Consider the following 26202-nt stretch of genomic DNA (forward strand, 5'->3'; position numbering starts at 1 on the left):
CTGAGACCATAGTCAACAAGAAAACAATTGGTAACACACTATGCCGTGAAGGACTAAAATCCTGTTCAAGAAAGCACATATACATGCCCGTCTGAAGTTTGCCAATGAACATCTGAATGACTCAGAGGACAACTGGGTGAAAGTGTTGTGGTCAGATGAGACCAAAATTGAGCTTTTTGGCATCAACTCAACTTGCCGTGTTTGGAGGAGGAGAAATGCTGCGTATGACCCCAAGAAAACCATTCCCACCGTCAAACATGGAGGTAGAAACGTTATGCTTTGGGGGTGTTTTTCTGCTAAGGGGACAGGACAACTTCACCGCATCAAAGGGACGATGGACGGGGCCATGTACCATCAAATCTTGTATTCCAGCATGACAATGACCCAAAACACACGGCCAAGGCAACAACAGAGTGGCTCAAGAAGAAGCACATTAAGGTCCTGGATTGGCCTAGCTAGTCTCCCATAGAAAATCTGTGGAAGGAGCTGAAGGTTCGAGTTGCCAAACGTCAGCCTCGAAACCTTAATGACTTGACTTAATGATCCGCAAAGAGGAGTGAGACAAAATCCCTCCTGAGATGTGTGCAAACCTGGTGGCCAACTACAAGAAACGTCTGACCTCTGTGATTTTTGCCACCAAGTACTAAGTAATGTTTTGCAGAGGGGTCAAATACTTATTTCCCTCATTAAAATGTAAATCAATTTATAACAAATTTTGACGTGTTTTTTTCTGGATTTTTTGTTATTCTGCCTCTCACTGTTCAAATAAACCTACCATTAAAATTGTAGACGGTACATTTCTTAGTCAGTGGGCAAACCTACAAAATCAGCAGGGGATAAATACAGTGGGGAGAACAAGTATTTGATACACTACCGATTTGGCAGGTTTTCCTACTTACAAAGCATGTAGAGGTCTGTAATTTTTATCATAGGTACACTTCAACTGTGAGAGACGGATTCTAAAACAAAAAAACAGAAAATCACATTGTATGATTTTTAAGTAATTAATTTGCATTTTATTGCATGACATAAGTATTTGATCACCTACCAACCAGTAAGAATTCCGGCTCTCACAGACCTGTTAGTGTTAGTTCTTTAAGAAGCCATCCCGTTCTCCACTCATCTGTTTGAACTTGTTACCTGTATAAAAGACACTTGTCCACACACTCAATCAAACAGACTCCAACCTCTCCACAATGGCCAAGACCAGAGAGCTGTGTAAGGACATCAGGTATAAATTGTAGACCGGCACAAGGCTGGGATGGGCTACAGGACAATAGGCAAGCAGCTTGGTGAGCAGGCAACAACTGTTGGAGCAATTATTAGAAAATGGAAGAAGTTCAAGATGACGGTCAATCAACCTCGGTCTGGGGCTCCATGCAAGATCTCACTTTGTGGAGCATCAATGATCATGAGGAAGGTGAGGGATCAGCCCAGAACTACATGGCAGGACCTGGTCAATGACCTGAAGAGAGCTGGGACCACAGTCTCAAAACAAACCATTAGTAACACACTACGACGTCATGGATTAAAATCATGCAGCGCATGCAAGGTCCCCCTGCTCAAGCCAGCGCATGTCCAGGCCCATCTGAAGTTTGCCAATGACCATCTGGATGATCCAGAGGAGGAATGGGAGAAGGTCATGTGGTCTGATGAGACAAAAATAGAGTTTTTTGGTTTAAACTCCACTCGCCGTGTTTGGAGGAAGAAGAAGGATGAGTACAACCCCAAGTACACCATCCCAACCGTGAAGCATGGAGGTGGAAACATCATTCTTTAGGGATGCTTTTCTGCAAAGGGGACAGGACGACTGCACCGTATTGAGGGGAGAATGGATGGAAAACCTGCAAAATCGGCAGTGTATCAAATACTTGTTCTCCCCACTGTATATATATATATATATATACACACACACACACACACACACACACACACACACACACACACACACACACACACACACACACACACACACACACACACACACACACACACCATTACATATCATTATTATTATAATTCCAGTGCCAATAAAATTAAGAATAGTTGTATACAAATTAATAAGAATGGAATAAGATTGCACAAAAAAATAAGTACAATGCAATCTGCAGCCCTGTGTGTGTGTGTGTGTGTGTGTGTGTGTGTGTGTGTGTGTGTGTGTGTGTGTGTGTGTGTGTGTGTGTGTGTGTGTGTGTGTGTGTGTGTGTGTGTGTGTGTGTGTGTGTGTGTCTGGTCTGGTAAATATGTGCTGTGTTGGTCCTGGTCTAGTAGAGCTGTGCTTTAATAAGCCGTGTCTGTCTCTTTTCTCCTGGGGATGGTGGAGGTGATGTTGTTTCAGAATGTAGGGCGGGGGACCTCTGTTGCTGGGGTGATGGATGTGTGGGACCCTGCCAAGTGTTGCATCTTTTAGGTCCTTGCATCTTTTAGGTCCATCTTTTAGGTCCCCAGTTCTGATACTGTCCTGATCAAGGTGTACATTATGGTATAAGTGTTGACATGTCAGAGTGGGGTGGTGTGCCGTTCTGACGTTGAGCAGAGAGGCACAGTCCACAGTGATCTATTGATTTATTTTGTCGATCAACTTTCCTGGGAAGTCTTTTCTTGGTAGGAGGGTTCTCACAACTACTGTATATTGGTTGTTGGGAGCATAGCCTGTGCCCGTTCTGCCACTCTTCTCACTGCCCCAGATACATTTTCACCTTTGGCATGAAAGTCGTTTGTGCCAGTGTGGATGATGATGTTGTCAGGGGTGTCAATCCTGGTCTGACTGAGTAGGAAACCAGAACTTATACATGGGGCGGCAGGGTAGCCTAGTGGTTAGAGCGTTGGACTAGTAACCGGAAGGTTCAAATCCCTGAGCTGACAAGGTACAAATCTGTCGTTCTGCCCCTGAACAAGGCAGTTAACCAACTGTTCCTAGGCCGTCATTGAAAATAAGAATTTGTTCTTAACTGACTTGCCTAGTTAAATAAAGGTAAAATAAAAAATAAAAAAATAAAATACATCTGGTGTCTAGGGAATCATCTTTCCTGGACTAAGAACTTCCCATTTGAATCAATAAGGATTGCAGTTGTGGGTGATTGTCTGGGTGGAGCAGACTGGAAGACTGGTATTCTGACCTGGGCTGGAGCAGACTGGGAGGCTGGTATCCTGACCTGGGCTGGAGCAGACTGTGCTGGAGCAGACTGGGACGCTGGTTGGCTGACCTGGGCTGGAGCAGACTGGGACGCTGGTTGGCTGACCTGGGCTGGAGCAGACTGGTAGGCTGGTAGGTTGACCTGGGCTGGAGCAGACTGTGCTGGAGCAGACTGGGACGCTGGTTGGCTGACCTGGGCTGGAGCAGACTGGGACGCTGGTTGGCTGACCTGGGCTGGAGCAGACTGGTAGGCTGGTAGGTTGACCTGGGCTGGAGCAGACTGGGCTGGAGCAGACTGGGCTGGAGCAGACTGGGATGCTGGTTGGCTGACCTGGGCTGGAGCAGACTGGTAGGCTGGTAGGTTGACCTGGGCTGGAGCAGACTGGGACGCTGGTTGGCTGACCTGGGCTGGAGCAGACTGGGACGCTGGTTGGCTGACCTGGGCTGGAGCAGACTGGGACGCTGGTTGGCTGACATGGGATAGAGCAGACTGGGACGCTGGTTGGCTGGAGCAGACTGGGACGCTGGTTGGCTGACCTGGGCTGGAACAGTGTCATCTGGCTGTGTTTTGGAGGCCATGCTCAGGTTCTGCTTGTGTTATGCCAAGCTGGTGGACATGTTCTCCAGATGCAGAGGACATAATGACTCACTGCTGGTTGAGGTGGTCAATGTACCTCTCTCTTTGTTCTAGCTCCTTTCTTGTTGTGCTCAGATGGTCTCTGAGGTCATCATTTGTCTGACTCAGTTTGGCCATTCTGCTTTCTAATTTAGCAATAGATGCTCTGCTCTCCTCCCTGAACTGTTTCAACTCTTCTTTTAGTTTATGTACAGTGTCCTCCTCTTGTTCTCCTCTCATCTCTCTCTCTCACTTTCTCTCTCTCTCTTTTTCGCTTTCATATTTTCTGTGGTTCCTTTGTCATCTACACACTGATTTGAAAGAGCAAGCAATTCATTCTGGTTCTCTTGAAACCCCTAATATTCGCTCTGTTTGCCTGAATAGTGAAAATGTCTGTACGGTGTGCACTTCTGCTTGATTGTGTCTTTCTAAGGCTGGATGCACTGGTTCTAAAAGGGGAGTGGTGGAGTAATATCTAAGTGTATGTGAACACCAATAGCTACTGATCTCTTGTAATGTTGACTTTGGGGAAGACAGAAAGGAGAGGACACAGTCAATAGAGAGAAACAGTAATGTTGTATTTTTGTATGCACTAACTCTGCCATGGTTTATTGGACAAAGCCTATGGGGAAAATGAATGATGTTTTTGTAGGGTTTTTAGATAAACGCCGGAAATAAGGTCTGTGATAAACACACGTTTAGGAGAATTTATGCGTTTTGTTCTGTCAGATCATCTTCGTCAGCTAACGCCACTTTTTTGTGAATTTTTAAGAATTTATGTAATGATAAAAACACATAAAGGCTTCATGATTCATAAAGGTCACGTTAATTGACTGCTATTATCTCATAGAACAAAAGGTATAAGATCTCCTAAGCCTGTGTTAACCTCTGACCCTATTCATTCCCAATTCATTTTTCCCATAGGGATTGCTGAACGAATCAGATGTAACTTATTTCCGGCCTTCAGGGCAACAAGTTGGAAAGTTCTATAATGTGGGACTAAAACATCATTCAAAGTGCCAAGTTTAGATCTAAGATGTCTAACATGGTCATAGAAGTACAGTGCCTTGCGAAAGTATTCGGCCCCCTTGAACTTTGCGACCTTTTGCCACATTTCAGGCTTCAAACATAAAGATATAAAACTGTATTTTTTTGTGAAGAATCAACAACAAGTGGGACACAATCATGAAGTGGAACGACATTTATTGGATATTTCAAACTTTTTTAACAAATCAAAAACTGAAAAATTGGGCGTGCAAAATTATTCAGCCCCCTTAAGTTAATACTTTGCAGCGCCACCTTTTGCTTCGATTACAGCTGTAAGTCGCTTGGGGTATGTCTCTATCAGTTTTGCACATCGAGAGACTGAAATTTTTTCCCATTCCTCCTTGCAAAACAGCTCGAGCTCAGTGAGGTTGGATGGAGAGCATTTGTGAACAGCAGTTTTCAGTTCTTTCCACAGATTCTCGATTGGATTCAGGACTGGACTTTGACTTGGCCATTCTAACACCTGGATATGTTTATTTTTGAACCATTCCATTGTAGATTTTGCTTTATGTTTTGGATCATTGTCTTGTTGGAAGACAAATCTCCGTCCCAGTCTCAGGTCTTTTGCAGACTCCAACAGGTTTTCTTCCAGAATGGTCCTGTATTTGGCTCCATCCATCTTCCCATCAATTTTAACCATCTTCCCTGTCCCTGCTGAAGAAAAGCAGGCCCAAACCATGATGCTGCCACCACCATGTTGGACAGTGGGGATGGTGTTTAGGGTGATGAGCTGTGTTGCTTTTACGCCAAACATAACGTTTTGCATTGTTGCCAAAAAGTTACATTTTGGTTTCATCTGACCAGAGCACCTTCTTCCACATGTTTGGTGTGTCTCCCAGGTGGCTTGTGGCAAACTTTAAATGACACTTTTTATGGATATCTTTAAGAAATGGCTTTCTTCTTGCCACTCTTCCATAAAGGCCAGATTTGTGCAATATACGACTGATTGTTGTCCTATGGACAGAGTCTCCCACCTCAGCTGTAGATCTCTGCAGTTCATCCAGAGTGATCATGGGCCTCTTGGCTGCATCTCTGATCAGTCTTCTCCTTGTATGAGCTGAAAGTTTAGAGGGACGGCCAGGTCTTAGTAGATTTGCAGTGGTCTGATACTCCTTCCATTTCAATATTATCGCTTGCACAGTGCTCCTTGGGATGTTTAAAGCTTGGGAAATCTTTTTGTATCCAAATCCGGCTTTAAACTTCTTCACAACAGTATCTCGGACCTGCCTGGTGTGTTCCTTGTTCTTCATGATGCTCTCTGCGCTTTTAATGGACCTCTGAGACTATCACAGTGCAGGTGCATTTATACAGAGAATTGATTACACACAGGTGGATTGTATTAATCATCATTAGTCATTTAGGTCAACATTGGATCATTCAGAGATCCTCACTGAACTTCTGGAGAGAGTTTGCTGCACTGAAAGTAAAGGGGCTGAATAATTTTGGACGCCCAATTTTTCAGTTTTTGATTTGTTAGAAAAGTTTGAAATATCCAATAAATGTCTTTCCACTTCATGATTGTGTCCCACTTGTTGTTGATTCTTCACAAAAAAATACAGTTTTATATCTTTATGTTTGAAGCCTGAAATGTGGCAAAAGGTCGCAAAGTTCAAGGGGGCCGAATACTTTCGCAAGGCACTGTACATATTACCTCAATTACCTCGAATAATCGGTTCCCGGTTCACATTGCCTCTGTACTGGTACCCCCTGTATATAGCCTCCACATTGACTCTGTACTGGTACCCCCTGTATATAGCCTCCACATTGACTCTGTACTGGTACCCCCTGTATATAGCCTCCACATTGACTCTGTACTGGTACCCCCTGTATATAGCCTCCACATTGACTCTGTACCGGTACCCCCTGTATATAGTCTTGCTATTGTTATTTTACTGCTGGCCTTTAACTACTTGTAACTTTGATTTCTTATTCATATTTTTTAAACTGCATTGTTGGTTAGAGGTTTGTAAGTAAACATTTCACTGTAAGGTTTACACCCGTTGTATTCGGTGCACGTGAATAATAACATTTGACTTGATTTGATAATATTGTGAAGTTTTGAAAATGATGATAATGACCTTTTAGTTGAAAAGCTGTTTGAAATAACCGCCTGCATGGTGACATCGCCAGGCGTTAAATTAATCAATAGAGCAATAACAGCTAGTTTTCAGTTTTCTCCTCCCCACTCAGATCACTCCTAGACAGGCCGAGCAACATTCCTGCTTGAGAAATGTATCTTTGCAAAGAATCTATTTTTATTTCTTTTTGACAATTTTAAATTAAAAAAAATCAAAGAAAGGTATTTCATTGTTACCCAGAAATGATTTGATATTGAGATAAAAATGGCTGCATTGGACCTTTAAATATATCCACCCAATTTAGATCTACAGACTTATAAAGAGATCTGAAAAACCCACCATGTGTGCTGAAAAATCACCATGTGTGCTGCAATGGCCAATGATGGTTTGCTTCTCAACACACCACTCATTGGCCCATACAACACAGAAAGGCTTATAGCTTTCCTAGAACAGCTCTATGCTCAGCTAGTGCCAGCAGAACAGGGGGAGCCAGTAAGAAACCCCCAAGTTTTTGTCATAGTTTGCGATAACGTTGCTTTTCACCACTCTGCAGCTGTCACAGATTGGTTTGCAGCACATCACAGATTTATGGTTTTGTACCTGCCTGCATATTCACCCTTCCTCAACCCAATAGAGGAGTTTTTCTCTGCCTGGAGGTGGAAAGTGTTTGGTCACCACCCACATGACCAAATGTCTATTTTGGAAGCCATGCGTGCCGGATGTGAGGACACGGGTCCAGAGGACAGCCAGGGATGGATAAAGCATTCCAGAAGGTTCTTCCCCAGGTGCATGGCAAGAGAAAACATTAGATGTGATGTTGAAGAAAACCTGTGGCCTGATGCTAGAGAGAGGCAGGATTAGCCCCTCAATTATTTATTCGAATTACAGTGTGTACTTTTAATTTCTACCTTTTTTTTCTCATTACTGTAATTCCGTAAATTAATACAGACTATTGAAGCAAACTGCTAATTTTCATTTACCTTAAAGAATTGTTATGTTCTAAAAATTTTAATAAATCATGTGAAAGAATGTCACTCTTTTCTTTGAAGAAAATATTACTTTGTATGAAGTCACTGAAATTGTTCAAACTGTAAGGATGAAAAGTTTGTATTTTCTGTATTGGTGTTTGATGCTAGTGTTTTTACTCTCAGTGTGTTCTGAGTGACAGTGTGTGTTATCTCAGTGAGGGTTGTGCATAGTGTTTGGCTGCACTGAGCGTGTTTTGAGCCATGTGTTAACTTCTTGAAACTCCCCATCCCGGATCCGGGTTTGTGACTAAAGCCTCAGGCTCATTAGCATAACGCAACGTTAACGATTTCTGAAAATCGCAAATAAAATGAAAATAATGCGTCTGCTCTCAAGCTTAGCCTTTTCTTAACAACAATGTCATCTCAGATTTTCAAAATATGCTTTTGAACCATAGAAATGGACTAATTTGTGTAAGAGTATGCAAAGCTAGCATAGCATTTTGAGTAGCATTTAGCACGCAACATTTTCACAAAAACCAGATAACCAAATAAATAAAATCATTTACCTTTGAAGAGCTTCTGATGTTTTCAATGAGGAGACTCTCAGTTACATACCAAATGCGCAGTTTTTCCTGAAAGCGTCTGTGTGTAGGAGAAATCGTTCCGTTTTCTACATTGCGTCTGGCTACCGAAACGAACTGAAAATTCAGTCACCTACAACGTAAAACTTTTTCCGGATTAACTACATAATATCGACCGAAACATGGCAAACGTTGTTTGGAATCAATCCTCAAGGTGTTTTTTCACATATCTCTTCATTGATATGCAGTTCGTGGAAGCTTGCTTTCCTCTCTGTATCGCATGGAAAAATACTGGCAGGTGACTTTTGCGCACCAATTTCGGCGCAGGACACCGGGCGGACACCTGGTAAATGTGGTCTCTTATGGTCAATCTTCCAATGATCTGCCTACAAATACGTCACAATGCTGCAGACACCTTGGGGAAACGACAGAAAGGGCAGGCTCATTCCTCTCGCATTCACAGCCATATAAGGAGACAATGGAAAACAGAGCCTCAAAAATCCTTGTCATTTCCTGGATGCCATCTCATCTTGGTTTTGCCTGAAGCTCACGTTCTAGGGCACGCACAGAGAATATCTTGGTATTTCTGGACACGTCAGAGTGTTTTCTTTCGAAAGCTATCAATTATATGCATAGTCGAGCATCTTTTTGTGACAAAATATCTTGTTTAAAACGGGAACGTTTTTCATCCAAAAATGAAATAGCGCCCCCATAGATGTAAGAGGTTAAGAGTTGTGTTGCTTGGAATGAGTTTTGCCTGTTGGTAGTGCAGACTGTAGTTAGAGTTTTGCACATGTGACTCCAGTTGTGCCCACTGTCGTTTAGCAATCGAAAAAAAACTTTAAACCCATGACATACTGTACCTAAAATTGTGAAATCTAAGTGGCTTTACTGGCATAACTAGCGTTAGTCCTCTGCATTGGCCTGCTATAGCTAGCCTGTCACCTGCAACCAGACCAGATATTCAACATAATAAGGGCGTGAGTTACTTATAAGTGCTTATAACCTCACTCTCAAATCCTTGTGACACTGTGCATGTCCTTATGAGGGTGAATCAACGGCCACAAACAGCACCGTTGAGTAATGTCCCTATAATAAGTCTAAAGGGCATACATACATGCATACATACATACATACATACATACATACATACATACATACATACATACATACATACATACATACATACATACATACATACATACATACATACACGTTTGGACACACCTACTCATTCAAAGTTTTTTTTATTTTTTATTATTTTCTAAAATGTAGAATAATAGTGAAGACATGAAAACTATGAAATAACGCATATGGAATCATGTAGATTCTTCAAAAAGCCACCCTTTGCCTTGATGACAACTTTGCACTCTTGGCATTCTCTCAACCAACTTCATGAAGTGGTCACCTGGAATACATTTCAATTAACCAGTGTGGCTTGTTAAAAGTTAATATGTGGAATTTCTTTCCTTCTTAATGCGTTTGAGCCAATCACTCTTCCTGGAGCTGGCCACCCAGCCAAACTGAGCAATCGGGGGAGAAGGGGCTTGGTCAGGGAGGTGACCAAGAAGCTGATTGTCAGTCTGACAGAGTTCCAGAGTTCCTCCGGTGAGATGGGAGAACCTTCCAGAAGGACAACCATCTCTGCAGCACTCCACCAATCAGGCCTTTATGGTAGAGTGGCCAGACAGAAGCCACTACTCAGTAAAAGGCACATGACAGCCCATTTGGAGTTTGCCAAAAGGCACTGAAAGGACTGTTTGGAAAAGGAAATAAGATTCTCTGGTCTGATGAAACCAAGATTGAACTCTTTGGCCTGGATGCCAGGCGTCACGTCTGGAGCAAACCTGGCACCATCCCTACGTTGAAGCAGTATCATGCTGCGGGGTTGTTTTTCAGCGGCAGGGACTGGGAGACTAGTCAGGATCGAGGGAAAGATGAATGGAGCAAAGTACAGACAGATCCTTGATGAAAAAACTGCTCCAGACGACTCAAGACCTCAGACTGGGGCAAAGGTTCACCTTCCAACAGGACAACAACAACAACCCTAAACACACAGCCAAGACAACACAGGAGTGGCTTCGGGACAAGTCTCTGAAGGTCCTTGAGCGGTCCAACCAGAGCCCGGACTTGAACCCGATCGAACGTCTCTGGAGAGACCTGAAAATAGCTGTGCATCAACTCTACCCATCCAACCTGTTAGAGCTTGAGAGGATCTTCAGAGAATACAAATACAGGTGTGTCAAGCTTGTAGTGTCATTCCCAAGAAGACTCTAGGCTGTAATAGCTGTTAAATCGCTGTTCAACAAAGTACAGAGTAAAGGGTTTGAATACTTTTGTAAATGCGATATTTCAGTATTTCATTTTTTTTGCAAACGTTTTAAAAATATGAGCTATTGTGTGTAGATTGATGAGGGAAAAAACAATTTAGTCCATTTTAGAATAAGGCTGTAATGTAACAAAATGTGGAACAAGTGAAGGGGTCTACATACAGACATACCTACAGTACATACATACATACATACATACATACAGACATACCTACAGTACATACATACATACATACATACATACATACATACATACATACATACATACATACATACATACATACATACATACATACATACATACATACAGTACAAACAGTACATGCAATACATACATACACACATACATTCACTCATACATACAGTGTATACATACATACATTACATACATAACAAACAGTACATACAATACATACAATACATACAGTACCCACATACTGTACTACCCACCATTGCGACCTGTACGCTCTCGTTGGCTGGCCCTCACTTCATACTCGTCGCCAAACCCACTGGCTCCATGTCATCTACAAGACCCTGCTAGGTAAAGTCCGCCCTTATCTCAGCTCGCTGGTCACCATAGCATCACTCACCTGTAGCACACGCTCCAGCAGGTATATCTCTCTGGTCACCCCCAAAACCAATTCTTTCTTTGGCCGCCTCTCCTTCCAGTTCTTTGCTGCCAATGACTGGAACAAACTACAAAAATCTCTGAAACTGGAAACACTTATCTCCCTCACTAGCTTTAAGCACCAGCTGTCAGAGCAGCTCACAGATTACTGCACCTGTACATAGCCCATCTATAATTTAGCCCAAACAACTACCTCTTTCCCTACTGTATTTATTTTATTTTATTTATTTATTTATTTTGCTCCTTTGCACCCCATTATTTTTATTTCTACTTTGCACATTATTCCTCTGCAAATCTACCATTCCAATGTTTTACTTGCTATATTGTATTTACTTTGCCACCATGGCCTTTTTTTTGCCTTTACCTCCCTTATCTCACCTCATTTGCTCACATTGTATATAGACTTATTTTTCTACTGTATTATTGACTGTATGTTTGTTTTACTCCATGTGTAACTCTGTGTTGTTGTATGTGTCGAACTGCTTTGCTTTATCTTGGCCAGGTCGCAATACATACATACATACATACATACATACATACATACATACATACATACATACATACATACATACATACATACATACATACATACATACATACATACATACACACACACATACACACACACACACACACACACACACACACACACACACACACACACACACACACACACACACACACACACACACACACATACATACATACATACATACATACATACATACATACATACATACATACATACATACATACATACATACATACATACATACATACATACATACATACATACATAACATACATACATAACATACATTACATACATCTCCCCATTCACCAAAACACTATTTATCGCCACACCACACCAGTGTCATGCCCAGACACACTGGCTTGCTCTCTGAAATTACATTCCTAATCTCTCCCACTGCTGAGCCATGGCCCAAAACCTTGGCTAATTGGGATAAAATAGAATTCACCATCAGCATCGCCTGTCTAAAATCTGAGTCTGAAATATTAGATAATGATGGAGATTTCTGATGAATACCGGCTTAGCACAATCAACCTTCATTTCAATACACTTTATCAATAACGGTCATCCTTTCTGAGAAAATAATGAACCACCTGTCTTCATCAGAGGTGTATTCTGTCTCATGTTCGGGAATTTAAGGGAACCTGACCAAAATGTTGTGTACCCTGGTTCATCCTCAACTGTGCAACAACAATCATTTTTTTCCTGATGAACATGAAATATAGATAATGTGACAGATTAAAGTCTATACTGGCAGTAAGGGATTGTTTTTGAATGACAAAGACTGTCTACAAAAATGCCTTTATCGTTATAGAACAGACCAGCGTCTCCAATTCAGTACTCCACACTCCCCAGACCCTTCCTTTATGGAACAGCCCAGTGTCTCTAATACAATAATCCACACTCCCTTTCCTTCTCTCTTGACTGAATGTCAACTGCCTTCCCTGGTCCCTGAAAGCTGATTTTTACACCACCGTAGGATTTCCATAATCGCTTTATCCATGCGATGTGATCAGCCTCTCACACAAAGAGGAAGACATTAGCCCCAATTTGAACTGCCACAGATTTGCCAAACAGAGGGTGCTGTTTGCCGCTGATAAGGGAGGAAAGGGTTGGAAGGACTCTGACTGAAGGGTTGGGAAGAGTGGTGAAATGCCAAGCAAGACAACCAAGCCGGGTTTAATACTGAAAATCAACATTTCTTCTCAAAGATCAGCCTTTTTGGAGACATCTTTTCCTTGCAGGAAAATCTGTCTATGAAATGTAGTAACTTGATCAAACAATCCAATAGGATGTAATAGTTATTCACACACAGACAACCTAATGAGATGGATGTGTGAGTGACAAACAGACGTACTGCATGTGAATTCAAACACATTTACAGTGTACAAAAACACTGAGCTACTGTAAATAACCTATTTGTCTTTCTATGGTTTTGTTCCAAGATATAAACACAACATGTAAAGTGTTGGTCCCATGTTCCATGAGCTGAAATAAAAGATCCCAGAACTGTTCCATAAGCACAAAAAGCTTATTTCTCTTAAATGTTGGGCACAAATTTGTTCACATCCCTTTTAGTGAGCATAATCCATCCACCTGACAGGTGTGGCATATCAATAATCTGATTAAACAGCATGATCATTACACAGTTGCACCTTGTGCCGGGGACAATAAAAGGCCACTCTAAAATGTACAGTTTTATCACACAACACAATGACACAAATGTCTCAAGTTTTGAGGGACCGTGGATTGGTATGCTGTCTGCAAGAATGTTCACTAGAGCTGTTGTCATTTCTCTACCATAAGCCGCCTCCAACATCGTTTTAGCAATACGTCCAACTGGCCTCACAACCGCAGACCACGGCTTCTTCATCTGAGACCAGTCACCAGGAGTATTTCTGTCTGTAAAAAAGCCCTTTTGAGGGGAAAAACTCGTTCTGATTGGCTGTTCCTGACTCCCTAGTGAGTGGGCTTATGCCCTCCTCGGCCCACCCATGGCTGCGCCTTTGCCCATTCATGTGAAATCCATAGATTAGGGCCTAATTAATTTCAAATGACTGATTTCCTTATATGAACTGTTACTCAGTAAAATCGTTGAAATTGTTGCATGTTGCATTTCTATTTTTGTTCAGTCTATTTTAAAAGCTGCCTCCAGCAGCAGGTTGTGATAAGGGGTGTTTGTACAATATGTATCAGACACATACAGTATATTTAGAGAGGTAGGACATTGAGGTTTCTGCGTTATGATGCATTTACATTCCATGGCAGTCATGTTAGTTCCTCATGGGCAATATTGACCAATGACAATGCTATGTACAATGATATGTACAATGCTATGTACAAGATTCCAATTTTCGTCATGAATGGACAAATGGAATGCTTAAAGGTGCTAACACGGTGTCCATTCTAAAAGTTGGCCCAACTGTCTAAATGTATTTCTCTGGTTTGTTAGTATCTGTCCGTGTGGCAGGGAAAGGTACCTGTATTCCCAGTAGGCTGTTAAACAGACAGATCCTGTCGACTCTCTGTTACTTTACCAGAACTCCTCAGGAGACCATCTGGACAAGAGCTCTGTAGAAAAACATCATGGTACCACTCTGGCTCATGTTTGAGACAACTACACACAGACAGACAGAGTTCTGTTTACGCATGGTAAAAAGCATTAATGGAAGCTTCTGCTGTTCCTGTCATGTCCCAAACATCTGGCCACAGAGGTGGGCAGTGAAGTGTTGGAGCGAAAGGGGAGCGGCTGCATGTTTGAGGCGGCTGCCTCGCTGTCGGCTGCAGCAGTGTGGAGAGGAGAAGAGGGGAGGCTGGGTGGTGGGGTGGTGGACCCAGCTGGGAAGACGGATGTCTGACAGGTGTTTGAGCTCTTACCTGAGGCAAGCTGCACTGGGCATTGTCATCATACGTCAAGAACAAACGTAAATTAGGACATTTAAATGATAAGGCCTCCGAATTTTTGGCGGGTAATTACCAATCTTAATTAAAATGAGTTACACCAGATGGGAGACAGCTTGCACTATGGAAATGAGCCAATTTTGCTGTAAACACAGTTCTGGTTAAAGTTTGGAACTTACAGTAGCTAACATGTATCCATGCATGTGTGCCAGAGAGGATGTCACCATCCTGAGGTATCTCTGACTCCATTAGGGTCATTTGCATTAAACAGTTGGCTTTTGTATACCATGTTTTCTATACACTAGGACCTGTCATCCATGATCTCCATCATTCCCATGTCAGTTGATTAAAAACCTCCATTAGTTATCTACAGTGGGAAGAACAAGTATTTGATGTACTGCCGATTTTGCAGGTTTTCCTACTTACAAAGCATGTAGAGGTCTGTAATTTTTATCATAGGTACACTTCAACTGTGAGAGACGGAATCTAAAACAAAAATGCAGAAAATCACATTGTATGATTTTTAAGTAATTCATTTGCATGTTATTGCATGACATAAGTATTTGATACATCAGAAAAGCAGAACTTAATATTTGGTACAGAAACCTTTGTTTGCAATTACAGAGATCATACGTTTCCTGTAGTTCTTGACCAGGTTGGCATACACTGCAGCAGGGATTTTGGCCCACTCCTCCATACAGACCTTCTCCAGATCCTTCAGGTTTTGGAGCTGTCGCTGGGCAATACGGACTTTCAGCTCCCTCCAGAGATTTTCTATTGGGTTCAGGTCTGGAGACTGGCTAAGCCACTCCAGGACCTTGAGATTCTTCTTACGGAGCCACTCAGTTCTCCTGGCTGTGTGTTTCGGGTCGTTGTCATGCTGGAAGACCCAGCCACGACCCATCTTCAATGCTCTTACTGAGGGAAGGAGGTTGTTGGCCAAGATCTCGCGATACATGGCCCGATCCATCCTCCCCTCAATACGGTGCAGTCGTCCTGTCCCCCTTGCAGAAAAGCATCCCCAAAGAATGATGTTTCCACCTCCATGCTTCACAGTTAGGATGGTGTTCTTGGGGTTTTACTCATCCTTCTTCTTCCTCCAAACACGGCGAGTGGAGTTTAAACCAAAAAGCTCTATTTTTGTCTCATCAGACCACATGACTTTCTCCCATTCCTCCTCTGGATCATCCAGATGGTCATGGGCAAACTTCAGACGGGCCTGGACATGCGCTGGCTTGAGCAGGGGGACCTTGCGTGTGCTGCAGGATTTTAAACCATGACGACGTAGTGTGTTACTAATGGTATGTTTTGAGACTGTGGTCCCAGCTCTCTTCTGTTCATTGACCAGGTCCTGCCGTGTAGTTCTGGGCTAATCCCTCACCTTCCTCATGATCATTGATGCCCCACAAAGTGAGATCTTGCATGGAGCCCCAGACCGAGGGTGATTGACCGCCATCTTGAACTTCTTCCATTTTCTAATAATTTCGCCAACAGTTGTTGCCTTCTCACCAAGCTGCTTGCCTATTGTCCTGTAGCCCATCCCAGCCTTGTGCAGGTCTTCAATTTATCCCTGGTGTCCTTACACAGCTCTCTGGTCTTGTCCATTGTGGAAAGGTTGGAGTCTGTTTGATTGAGTGTGTGGACAAGTGTCTTTTATACAGGTAACGAGTTCAAACAGGTGCAGTTAATACAGGTAATGAGTGGAGAACAGGGGGGCTTCTTAAAGAAAAAATTACAGGTCTGTGAGAGCCGGAATTCTTACTGGTTGGTAGGTGATCAAATACGTATGTCATGCAATAAAATGCAAATTAATTACTTAAAAATCATACAATGTGATTTTCTGGATTTTTGTTTTAGATTCCGTCTCTCACGGTTGAAGTGTACCTATGGTAAAAATTACAGACCTCTACATGCTTTGTAAGTAGGAAAACCTGCAAAATCGGCAGTGTATCAAATACTTGTTCTCCCCACTGTATTTCCTGCTGTATTAGCCATGGCTCTCATACAGAGTCGTGTGCACATTAAAATAATCTTTACAACGGTTACTCTGTTATTGGTCAGTGAGACATCAGCGGTACCCAATCAGAGTTCTACCTCAATTTCTGCACCTTGGAACATCTTGACAAAACACAGTAAAGTGCCCTTTGCAGCCCTTTTCAAATTGTTTAATATATAATTGCTCTGGCGCAGACTAAAAGGTTTCCACATGATTGCTCCTAACCAGGATTTCATAGGGTGATGGAGGCAGGAGCTGCTTTACTGCTTTATGCCCACTGATATGAGCAACACCAGACAGACTGGAGAGGAGTGAGCTTTATACGGGTTTGTATGTATGACGCTTTAAAACCATTGCTCTAATGAAAAAAATAACTATTCCATGTTCAAGGGCACTCTGCTATATTCTGAGCCATATTTATGATGTTATGGGTTCTTAGGTCACTTGGACATTTATAGCTGCCTCTCTAACACACATCCAGCGGAGAGCTTTCTAGGAGCTGTCTCATTAGTTTAGGTTAAGCATGGGTTGTTTCTGCTGTCAAAGGCAATATGCATTCTGTCCCAACCCTACTTTATTGTTTTCATTTGGGGTTGTCATTTTAAATTCTGAAGATGTACTCAATGTCATTTGTTCTTATTCATCCCAGTTGCCAAGACATTCAAGAATACTAATGACTGTGTCAAACTCAACTAGAAAATGATCAAATATCAAACTTTGAGGGGGAAAAAACTGTGTTTTCTAACACACTTTTTTTATTAGTGAAGAATACAAGGTTCTATAGATACTTAGCATCAAATAATTAGAAAACCTGTTTACATCGATGCATGGTCAATAGATACTAGGCCAAGTAGTATATTGTTATTATTTATCAACAAAATTACTCTTGATGTGTCAAATGAGTCCTGTTGCTAAATTGTATGGAGCCAGACCAGATTCTGAGCAATGTTTGGATGAGACCATGAAATAATAATAATAATTTACAACAGAAATAAAAGCTTGATTAATACCGCTCTCTGCTGGCCGAAGGAGAGTATCACTCTGCATCCCTCTGGATTTGCAATTAATCACATACAGCAAAGGCACTTGAGAGCAGAAACGCCCTAAATGTCACAGGATTCTTCTGAGGTGATTTCTCTGCCAGACAGATTAAAGGGCATCTCTTGTTAGCTCAGTGTAGCTCAGTTGGTAGAGCATGGAACTTGCAACACCAGGGTTGGGGGGCCCAGTATGAAGAAAGCATGAAAGTATGAAAATGTAGGCAGTCACTCCTGTAGATCGCTCTGGATAAGAGCATCTGCTAAATGACGTAAATGTAAAGCAAGAGAAAAAAACACAGGTTACTGTAGTGACTGCTGTCTGTTTGCTGCGGGATGTTGATGTTGGGATCTTTATGCCATTCGTCCCTCACCTTGCAGTATGGCCTTGGTCTGTATCTTAGCCTCCTCCTCTACTGCTACATTCTTCTTACTGAGCATTGAATGCCCTCTGAAAAACACAATGCAGACTTGTAGTTAAGTGTATTCCTGCACGTAGAAGAGCTGATGCACATAACCAAAATCATAGGAAACATATCCAGGTTCCAGGTTTATAGGAGGAAATGTGCCATGGTGTGATGTTCTGGACATTTTAAACAGTACCCAGGCAGGACTAAGCTTCCACTTGCTCTGAGCAAAGTTCTTCTGAATCTGCTCACTGATGGACCCATGTATGTTCTTCTCCAGAGCGGCTCCTCCCGATATCCTGACGCAACAAGACGTCCTGCACCGATTAACAAGCCATCCATCCCACTATTATTATAGAACGTTGGAGTCGTATGCTGTATGTTCACTTTACTGTGTGTGTTATACTGATAGACCTACAGGATGCTTTTCATTGAAATCCTGAAATAAATAAGGTGATATTCAATCCAAAATAAATTCCTGGATTTACAGGATAAATCAAGAAAATGTCATATTTTGAACTTCAAGAATTTCTTTGCATTAAAGTAATTAATGTTTCAAACTCAACTGCCATGGATATATTGTAGTTATGATAGGCTATAGAAAATATCCCCATTTTTCAGAGGCACCCATTAATTGTGTTGTATAGAACATTTAATTCTGTACTTAAGTAGACAAAACACATGATGTTATAGCATCTCACTAAAGGAGATATAGAAGCTAATACAGCACTGGAGGCTGCTGAGGGGAGGACGGCTCACAATGACGTCTGGAACGGAGCCAATGGAATGGCATCACATCAAACACATGGAAACCATGTTTGATGTATTTCAAATCAAATCAAATCAAAGTTTATTTGTCACGTGCGCCGAATACAACAGGTGTAGTAGACCTTACAGTGAAATGCTTACTTACAGGCTGTAACCAATAGTGCAAAAAAAGTTATTAGGTGAACAATAGGTAGGTAAAGAAATAAAACAACAGTAAAAAGACAGTCTATCTACAGTAGCGAGGCTATAAAAGTAGAGAGACTACATACTGACACTGGTTGGCTGGGGCTTTGACAATTTTTAGGGGCTTCCTCTGACACCGCCTGGTGTAGAGGTCCTGGATGGCAGGCAGTTTAGCCCCAGTGATGTACTGGGCTGTACGCACTACCCTCTGTAGTGCCTTGCGGTCGGAGGCCGAGCAGTTGCCGTACCAGGCAGTGATGTAATCAGTCAGGATGCTCTCGATGTTGCAGCTGTAGAACCTTTTGAGGATCTGAGGACCCACGCCAAATATTTTCAGTCTCCTGAGGGGGAACAGGCTTTGTTGTGCCCTCTTCACAACTGCCTTGGTGTGTTTGGACCATGTTAGTTTGTTGGTGATGTGGACACCAAGGAACTTGAAGCTCTCAACCTGCTCCACTACAGCCCCATCGATGAGAATGGGGATGTGCTCGGTCATCTCCTTAGTCTTGGTTAGTTGAGGGATAGGCCTCGCACTGTTGTGTCGTCTGAAAAGTGAATGATGGTGTTGGAGTCATGCCTGGCCATGCAGTATTTAATACCATTCCACTGATTCCGCTCCGGCCATTACCACAAGCACTTCCTCCCCAACTAAGGTGACACCAACCTCCTGTGGAATACACACATAGCTACTAGTCTATTTATAAACTCACCAAGGATGCTTCAAGGCCGGCTCACAATTGTACCTCATCTCTGGTTCTTTCTGCAACATGCGTGGAATGAAATCTATTGCTGAACGGAATATTTTGGAGAGGGAAGCCGCATTCAGGAGGTCGTACATTTTTAAGGACTAAAGAAAAGCACACTGAAAGAAACATTTAAAAAAAATGTTTTAATTAAATTAAAAGCACACTGAAAGAAAAATAAGTCATTATTGCCAAGACAGGGGTGACATTGTGTGTCAAATACATATGAGGTGTGATGTAAAGAACTAATACAGTCTAGGTAAAAGGATCTCTCAGTATCTTCAACTATATACTGTACCTGAGTTAGAGTCAAACTCATATTCAGCCTTTATGATCAACACGTACATATGTGAGTCATTGTGGTCATAAAACAGATGGTAGCCACAGAGTCTGGAACATTCAAATAAAACCTTTTAACACATCACTTTTCACTTGTCTGTATTAAAGGGATACATCGGATTTTGGCAATGAAGCCATTTATCTACTAACCCTGGAAGTCTGCATAGAAGTCCCATAGACTTCCAGTCATTGCTCTTTGCTAATTGGCAACTTCCTTCCTATTGGATGCAGAGACATACAAATTGTATCCATGAGTTCATCTGACTCTGGGGAAGTAGATAAAGGGCCTCGTTGCCAAAATCCTGAAGTATCCCTTTAACTGAAATGTGAAGAATTTACCATTACTAAACACTCAAAGTTGAAGTTGGAAGTTTACATACACCTTAGCCAAATACATTTAATCTCAGTTCTTCACAATTCCTGACAATTTAATCCTAGTAAAACTTCCCTGTTTTAGGTCAGTTAGGATCACCACTTCATTTTAATAATGTGAAATATCAGAATAATAGTAGAGAGAAGGATTTATTTCAGCTTTTATTTCTTTCATCACATTTCCAGTCTCAGGCCACTCTCCAGTTGGTCAGAAGTTAACATACACTCAATTAGTATTTGATTGGCATTGCCTTTAAATTGTTTATCTTGGGTCAAACGTTTTGGGTAGCCTTCCAGAAGCCTCACACAATACGTTGGGTAAATTTTGGCCCATTCCTCCTGACAGAGCTGGTGTAACTGAGTCAGGTTTGTATGCCTCCTTGCTCGCACACACTTTTTCAGTTCTGCCCACAAATGTTCTATAGGATTGAGGTTAGGGCTTTGTGATGGCTACTCCAATACCTTGACTTTGTTGTCCTTAAGCCATTTTGCCACAACTTTGGAAGTATGCTTAGGGTCATTGTCCATTTGGAAGACCCATTTGCGACCAAGCTTTAACTTCCTGACTGATGTCTTGGGATGTTGCTTCAATATATCCACATCATTTTCCTACCTCACGATGCCATCTATTTTGTGAAGTGCACCAGTCCCTCCTGCAGCAAAGAACCCCTAAAACATGATGCTGCCACCCCTGTGCTTCATGGTTGGGATGGTTTTCTTCGGCTTGCAAGCATCCCCCTTTTCCCTCCAAACATAACGATGGTCATTATGGCCAAACAGTTCTATTTTTGCTTCATCAGATCAGAAGACATTTCTCCAAAAAGTCCAATCTTTGTCCCCATGTGCAGTTGCAAACCGTATTCTGGCTTTTTTTATGGTGGTTTTGGAGAAGTGGCTTCTTCCTTGCTGAGCGGCCTTTCAGGTTATGTCCATATAGGACTCGATTTAGAGTAGATACTTTTGTACCTGTTTCCTCCAGCATCTTCACAAGGTCCTTTGCTGTTGTTCTGGGATTGATTTGCACTTTTCGCACCAAAGTACGTTCATCTCTAGGAGACAGAACGCGTCTCCTTCCTGAGCGGTATGATGGCTGCGTGATCCCATGGTGTTTATACTTGCGTACAATTGTTTGTACAAATAAACGTGGTACCTTCAGGCATTTGGAAATTACTCCTAAGGATAAACCAGACTTGTGGAGGTCTAGGCTGATTTCTTTAGATTTTTCCATGATGTCAAGCAAAGAGGCACTGATTTTGAAGGTAGGACTTGAAATACATACACAGGTACACCTCCAATTGACTCAAATTATGTCAATAAGCCTATCAGAAGCTTCTAAAGCCATGACATAATTTTCTGGAATTTTCCAAGCTGTTTAAAGGCACAGTCAACTTAGTGTATGTAAACTTCTGACCCACTGGAATTGTGATACAGTGAATTATAAGTGAAATAATCTGTCTGTTAACAACTGTTGGAAAAATTACTTGATGTCGTGCACAAAGTAGATGTCCTAACCGACTTGCCAGAACTATAGTTTATTAACAAGAAATTTGGGGAGTGGTTGAAAAATGAGTTTTAATGACTCCAACCTAAGTGTATGTAAACTTCTGACTGTAGATGATCACTCCCAGAGCCCATAGGTCCATCTCTTTGTCATAATATTTCTGCTGCAGAAGCTATGGGGCAGCACACAAAATTAAAGAGAGGGTTTATGTGTGAGGTTCAAACTGCTTTAATTCTACATGATGAGGGTTCAGATGAGATGTATGTATTTGCGGATCCTCACCCACGTAAGCAGGGGTCCACATGCTGTGGTGAGCACACTGCTCTTCCAACTTGGACAGGCCAAAGTCACTGACAATCTTGGAATCTATAGACGAAGTCTGATATAGTAAGTTCTCAGGCTGGGAGGAATAATAATAATAACAATAATAATAACAACAGGTATAATAACAACAATTATAATAACAATAAGAACACAATAATAATAACAATAATAATAATGATCACAATAATAATAATAACAATAATAATAATAACAACTACAATAATAATAATAACAATAATAATAATGATCACAATAATAACAATAATAATACTAACAATAATAATAACAATAATAATAATAGAAATCCATAATGCTTTATTGACAATTAAGCTCTATCTATCTATCTATCTATCTATCTATCTATCTATCTATCTATCTATCTATCTATCTATCTATCTATCTATCCATTTAACACTGCTACCAAACTATAAAGCAGATCACCTTCGGGTCCATGCGTTAAATGATATTATTACAGCTGGAGGACAGTTGTACATTCAGGTCCCTGTGTAAAGTTGTTACGTTCCCCAGTTTCTGTGTTGTTGTGGGTTTGTATGTGTGTATTCTGGAAATGGCATCCTGGATTCCTCATGCAGCTGATTGGTCGGCCCCATCGCTGATTGGCGCTCTGAATCCTCCCTCTCGTCAGGGGAAACAGCTGGTTCTTCAATTACCAACTCCTTCTACAGCTTGATAAAAGCCAGTGCTCCTTTGTCAGAGAGAGAGCTTCTTTTTATGTCCTGTGTTGATTGTTTTTGCGCTCAGTAAAAGTTTTGTCGATATTATTTTGTAGCTGCTCCTTCAGAGGTATGTGTATGCCAATAGGAAAGAGTGTTTTTTTTAATGAAATGTTTCATTTAAAGTATTTTCACTTAAAGTATATTATTTTTCATTTGTTCCCGGGGGGCACCTTGGGAGTGTTTAATCAAGAGGCCTACGGGCATACATGTGCGGACCACCCCCATATATTTTGGTTAGTGCGCGCCAGGTGGTGCTGAAAGTAGTGGTGCTGAAAGTAGTGGGAAGGCAGGTAACATGCTGTAGGAGAGGGGACTCTATAATGTGTACTTTCTTTGGTTCTGACCAGACCCTTTTCCCCACCTTCCCGTGTTAAGGAAGAATAAATTCCCTGTAAACGGGATTTTTCTCTGCCTCTTTCGTCCTTCCCCGCACCTACGACCACATACTTTTTCACTCCACGGGGAGTTGAGTGCTGCATTCCCTCCAAGAGGCGTACGTAGTAACATGTGATATTATAACAGCTCGAGGACAAGTTGTACATTCTGGTCCCTGTGCACGATACCCAGCTGGTGGAGTTATTGGACTGCTTCCAGAACCTGCAGTAGGACACGGCTGGCATCTCTCTGTGTAGCTCCCCCTCTCCAGAATACGGTCCAGAAACTTGTCTCCTGTAACACTATTGTGACACGCTTTTCATTTAGGGGTAAACACCGTAGCTCATTTATTATTTGACTCAACTTTTTTCTTGGTACGGGGACATGCCTTCTATTGCAATGTGAAATATAAGATATGGGATGAACAATCAATCTTTAGATTACATAATTACTGGGTATCTAAAATAAGATTCCACCACTGAGTCATAACAAGAGACAGTTTTGACGATGTCTGAAAGGTCCCCTCCATTGTCACCATGTTGGGATGGTTGATTCTGGTATAAAAAAAGTTTTTTATTTTATTCGTTAAACATGACACTAACCTGCGGAGCGCTGCAATCTCATTCTCCAACATGTCCTGTTTTCCCTTTAGCACCCTCTTGCCGATACACTTTACAGCTACAAGTCTCAGGGTACGGCAGTGCTGAGCCACCCGCACCTCAGAAATGGAACCCCTGAAACACCCCAAAATAATATTAGTAACCATTCATACAGGCTCTGGCTCTCATTGCTTTATTTTTGAAAATAATTATTCAATCATCTGATTCCGTCTGACGTTTCGGGGTTCCTCTGCTAAAGCATTGTTTACATCAAGGTAATGGCTCACATAATTGTATGGCAACATACATTTGTAGTAAAGTGCAGTGTAAAGAAGCTTAGATCTGCTAAACTACAACAGACAGTCACTCTCCCAGCTTCTCTCAGATCAGATACTGTTGTGATGTCCTATCCTCTTCCTGAATTCCTTTACCAGAGGCATTTTCAATAGGCTTTGTACAACGGGAAAAGAGACAAATATGCCGTTAATTCACCATTCAAATGAAAAGCAATACCCAATTACACTGGTAAGTTGTTTGGCTAAACATAACCTGGCTATGTCACTGAACAATGCACACAACTGTCCATCACAATAACCACAACCTCTAGAATAAACACAAATGTAAATCTTTACTATTATGTTGAGAGTAGCACATATTTTATATTCTAAAGTGTTTTGAGCTAATGTCTAACCAGTCAAATCCTTTTAAAAAGGTGTTCAACTGAAATATTCGAGTATCTGTCATTCTAGTATTCATGAGATAATTCTGGAAGTAATCAGTCACTCTTTATACTGCTGTGCAGGTTTCTGACAGCTGTACAGTCAACTCAGTCACTTCCCATCCAGTGGTCATGTCCATGACAAATATGTCTGTACAAGGGATTCACTATTACATTTTCCAACCGTGGAGCCAAAATGTTAAAATGCAGAATTCAACTTCCCTTCAGGTGCATTTTGATGATATATTTTGTGTTCAAAGGCTATTATATTAGCCCCAAATAGCATGGCAGGATGACTTGGTCAAATATAACCTAATCCTAGCCCTCCAAAATAAGAAATTACGATTCAAAGAAAGTGTAATGTATCTGGAAAGGCTGTGTCTATCTGGAAAGTGTTGTTTGGTTATAAATAGTAATATGGTGCTGTTTACCTGTTGATTCTCGTGGTGGATAATTATTCTGTCAACGGTCTTCACAGTTTTCTCTCCAAACAGATGTCACCACTCTCCTTAGCCTCTATGAGCTTTCATTGAAAATCAAACTCTTATTTTTCTGAAGCATCCTTGTCCACCCCACCCACAATATCCACACAAAAACTGACTTAAAAAAAACAGATAAAGAGAGCAAGGATGGAAACTGCCTCTCACACTTATTCATTACATCCACTTCACAAGAACAAGCCATGTGCTAGCAGCTTACTGCCAAGAGGAACTACTCAGTTGAACATACCCTATGCAGAACATTTCTTTGCATCTGGTACATTAAGTTTGGTAACACTGTTTGCACTTTTATTATAATAAATGATCAGGGAGAAAGCAATGTGCACCAGTTTACTTGCAGGTTGTCTGAGCCTGTGAAGGGAGCACCGCAGACCATTAGACATGATGAAATCTGGCTTTTGTCTCTGCATCCTGCACTATCCTTCTATGGGCACAGGGTTATCCAGTGAATCGATCTAATCCACCTGGCACAAAGAACTCAAACAAACCGCTCGGGCTGAAGAGCAGTCTATACAACAGTCTGCATGCCTTTCACGACAGAGTCGCTGTTCAATAGAGGAAGATGCATTTACACAAAGGACATAGTCATGCCTTGGGAACAACAATACAAACAAATCATTTAATTATTGTGCCTCGTCTATCTGAAAATAAAACGACATACCTATACTATTATGAATATTATTTTAAAGGAAATTACACTCCCTATTTATAATTTAAAATATGCTGTTCGACAAAGTAATTTCGAACTTCTAACTGCTGTGTAGAATTCAAATTGTCCTGAGTGAT

The 26202-nt window shown here is 41.6% G+C and overlaps 1 protein-coding gene across 1 annotated transcript; it reads right to left on the bottom strand.

Annotated features, from left to right (window-relative positions):
• Positions 1–18204: 18204 nt before the first annotated feature.
• Positions 18205–24638, bottom strand: pnck (pregnancy up-regulated nonubiquitous CaM kinase). Its single transcript, XM_064956137.1, is given in 12 exon segments — positions 18205–18301; positions 18449–18556; positions 19919–19997; positions 20250–20341; positions 22265–22345; positions 22448–22563; positions 23765–23849; positions 23851–23901; positions 24079–24153; positions 24202–24333; positions 24566–24605; positions 24608–24638. Coding segments are annotated over 12 exon segments (987 nt in total).
• Between the last annotated feature and the right edge of the window lie 1564 nt (positions 24639–26202).

Source organism: Oncorhynchus masou, chromosome 33 (genome assembly GCF_036934945.1).
Source record: "Oncorhynchus masou masou isolate Uvic2021 chromosome 33, UVic_Omas_1.1, whole genome shotgun sequence".
Lineage (NCBI taxonomy): Eukaryota > Metazoa > Chordata > Actinopteri > Salmoniformes > Salmonidae > Oncorhynchus > Oncorhynchus masou.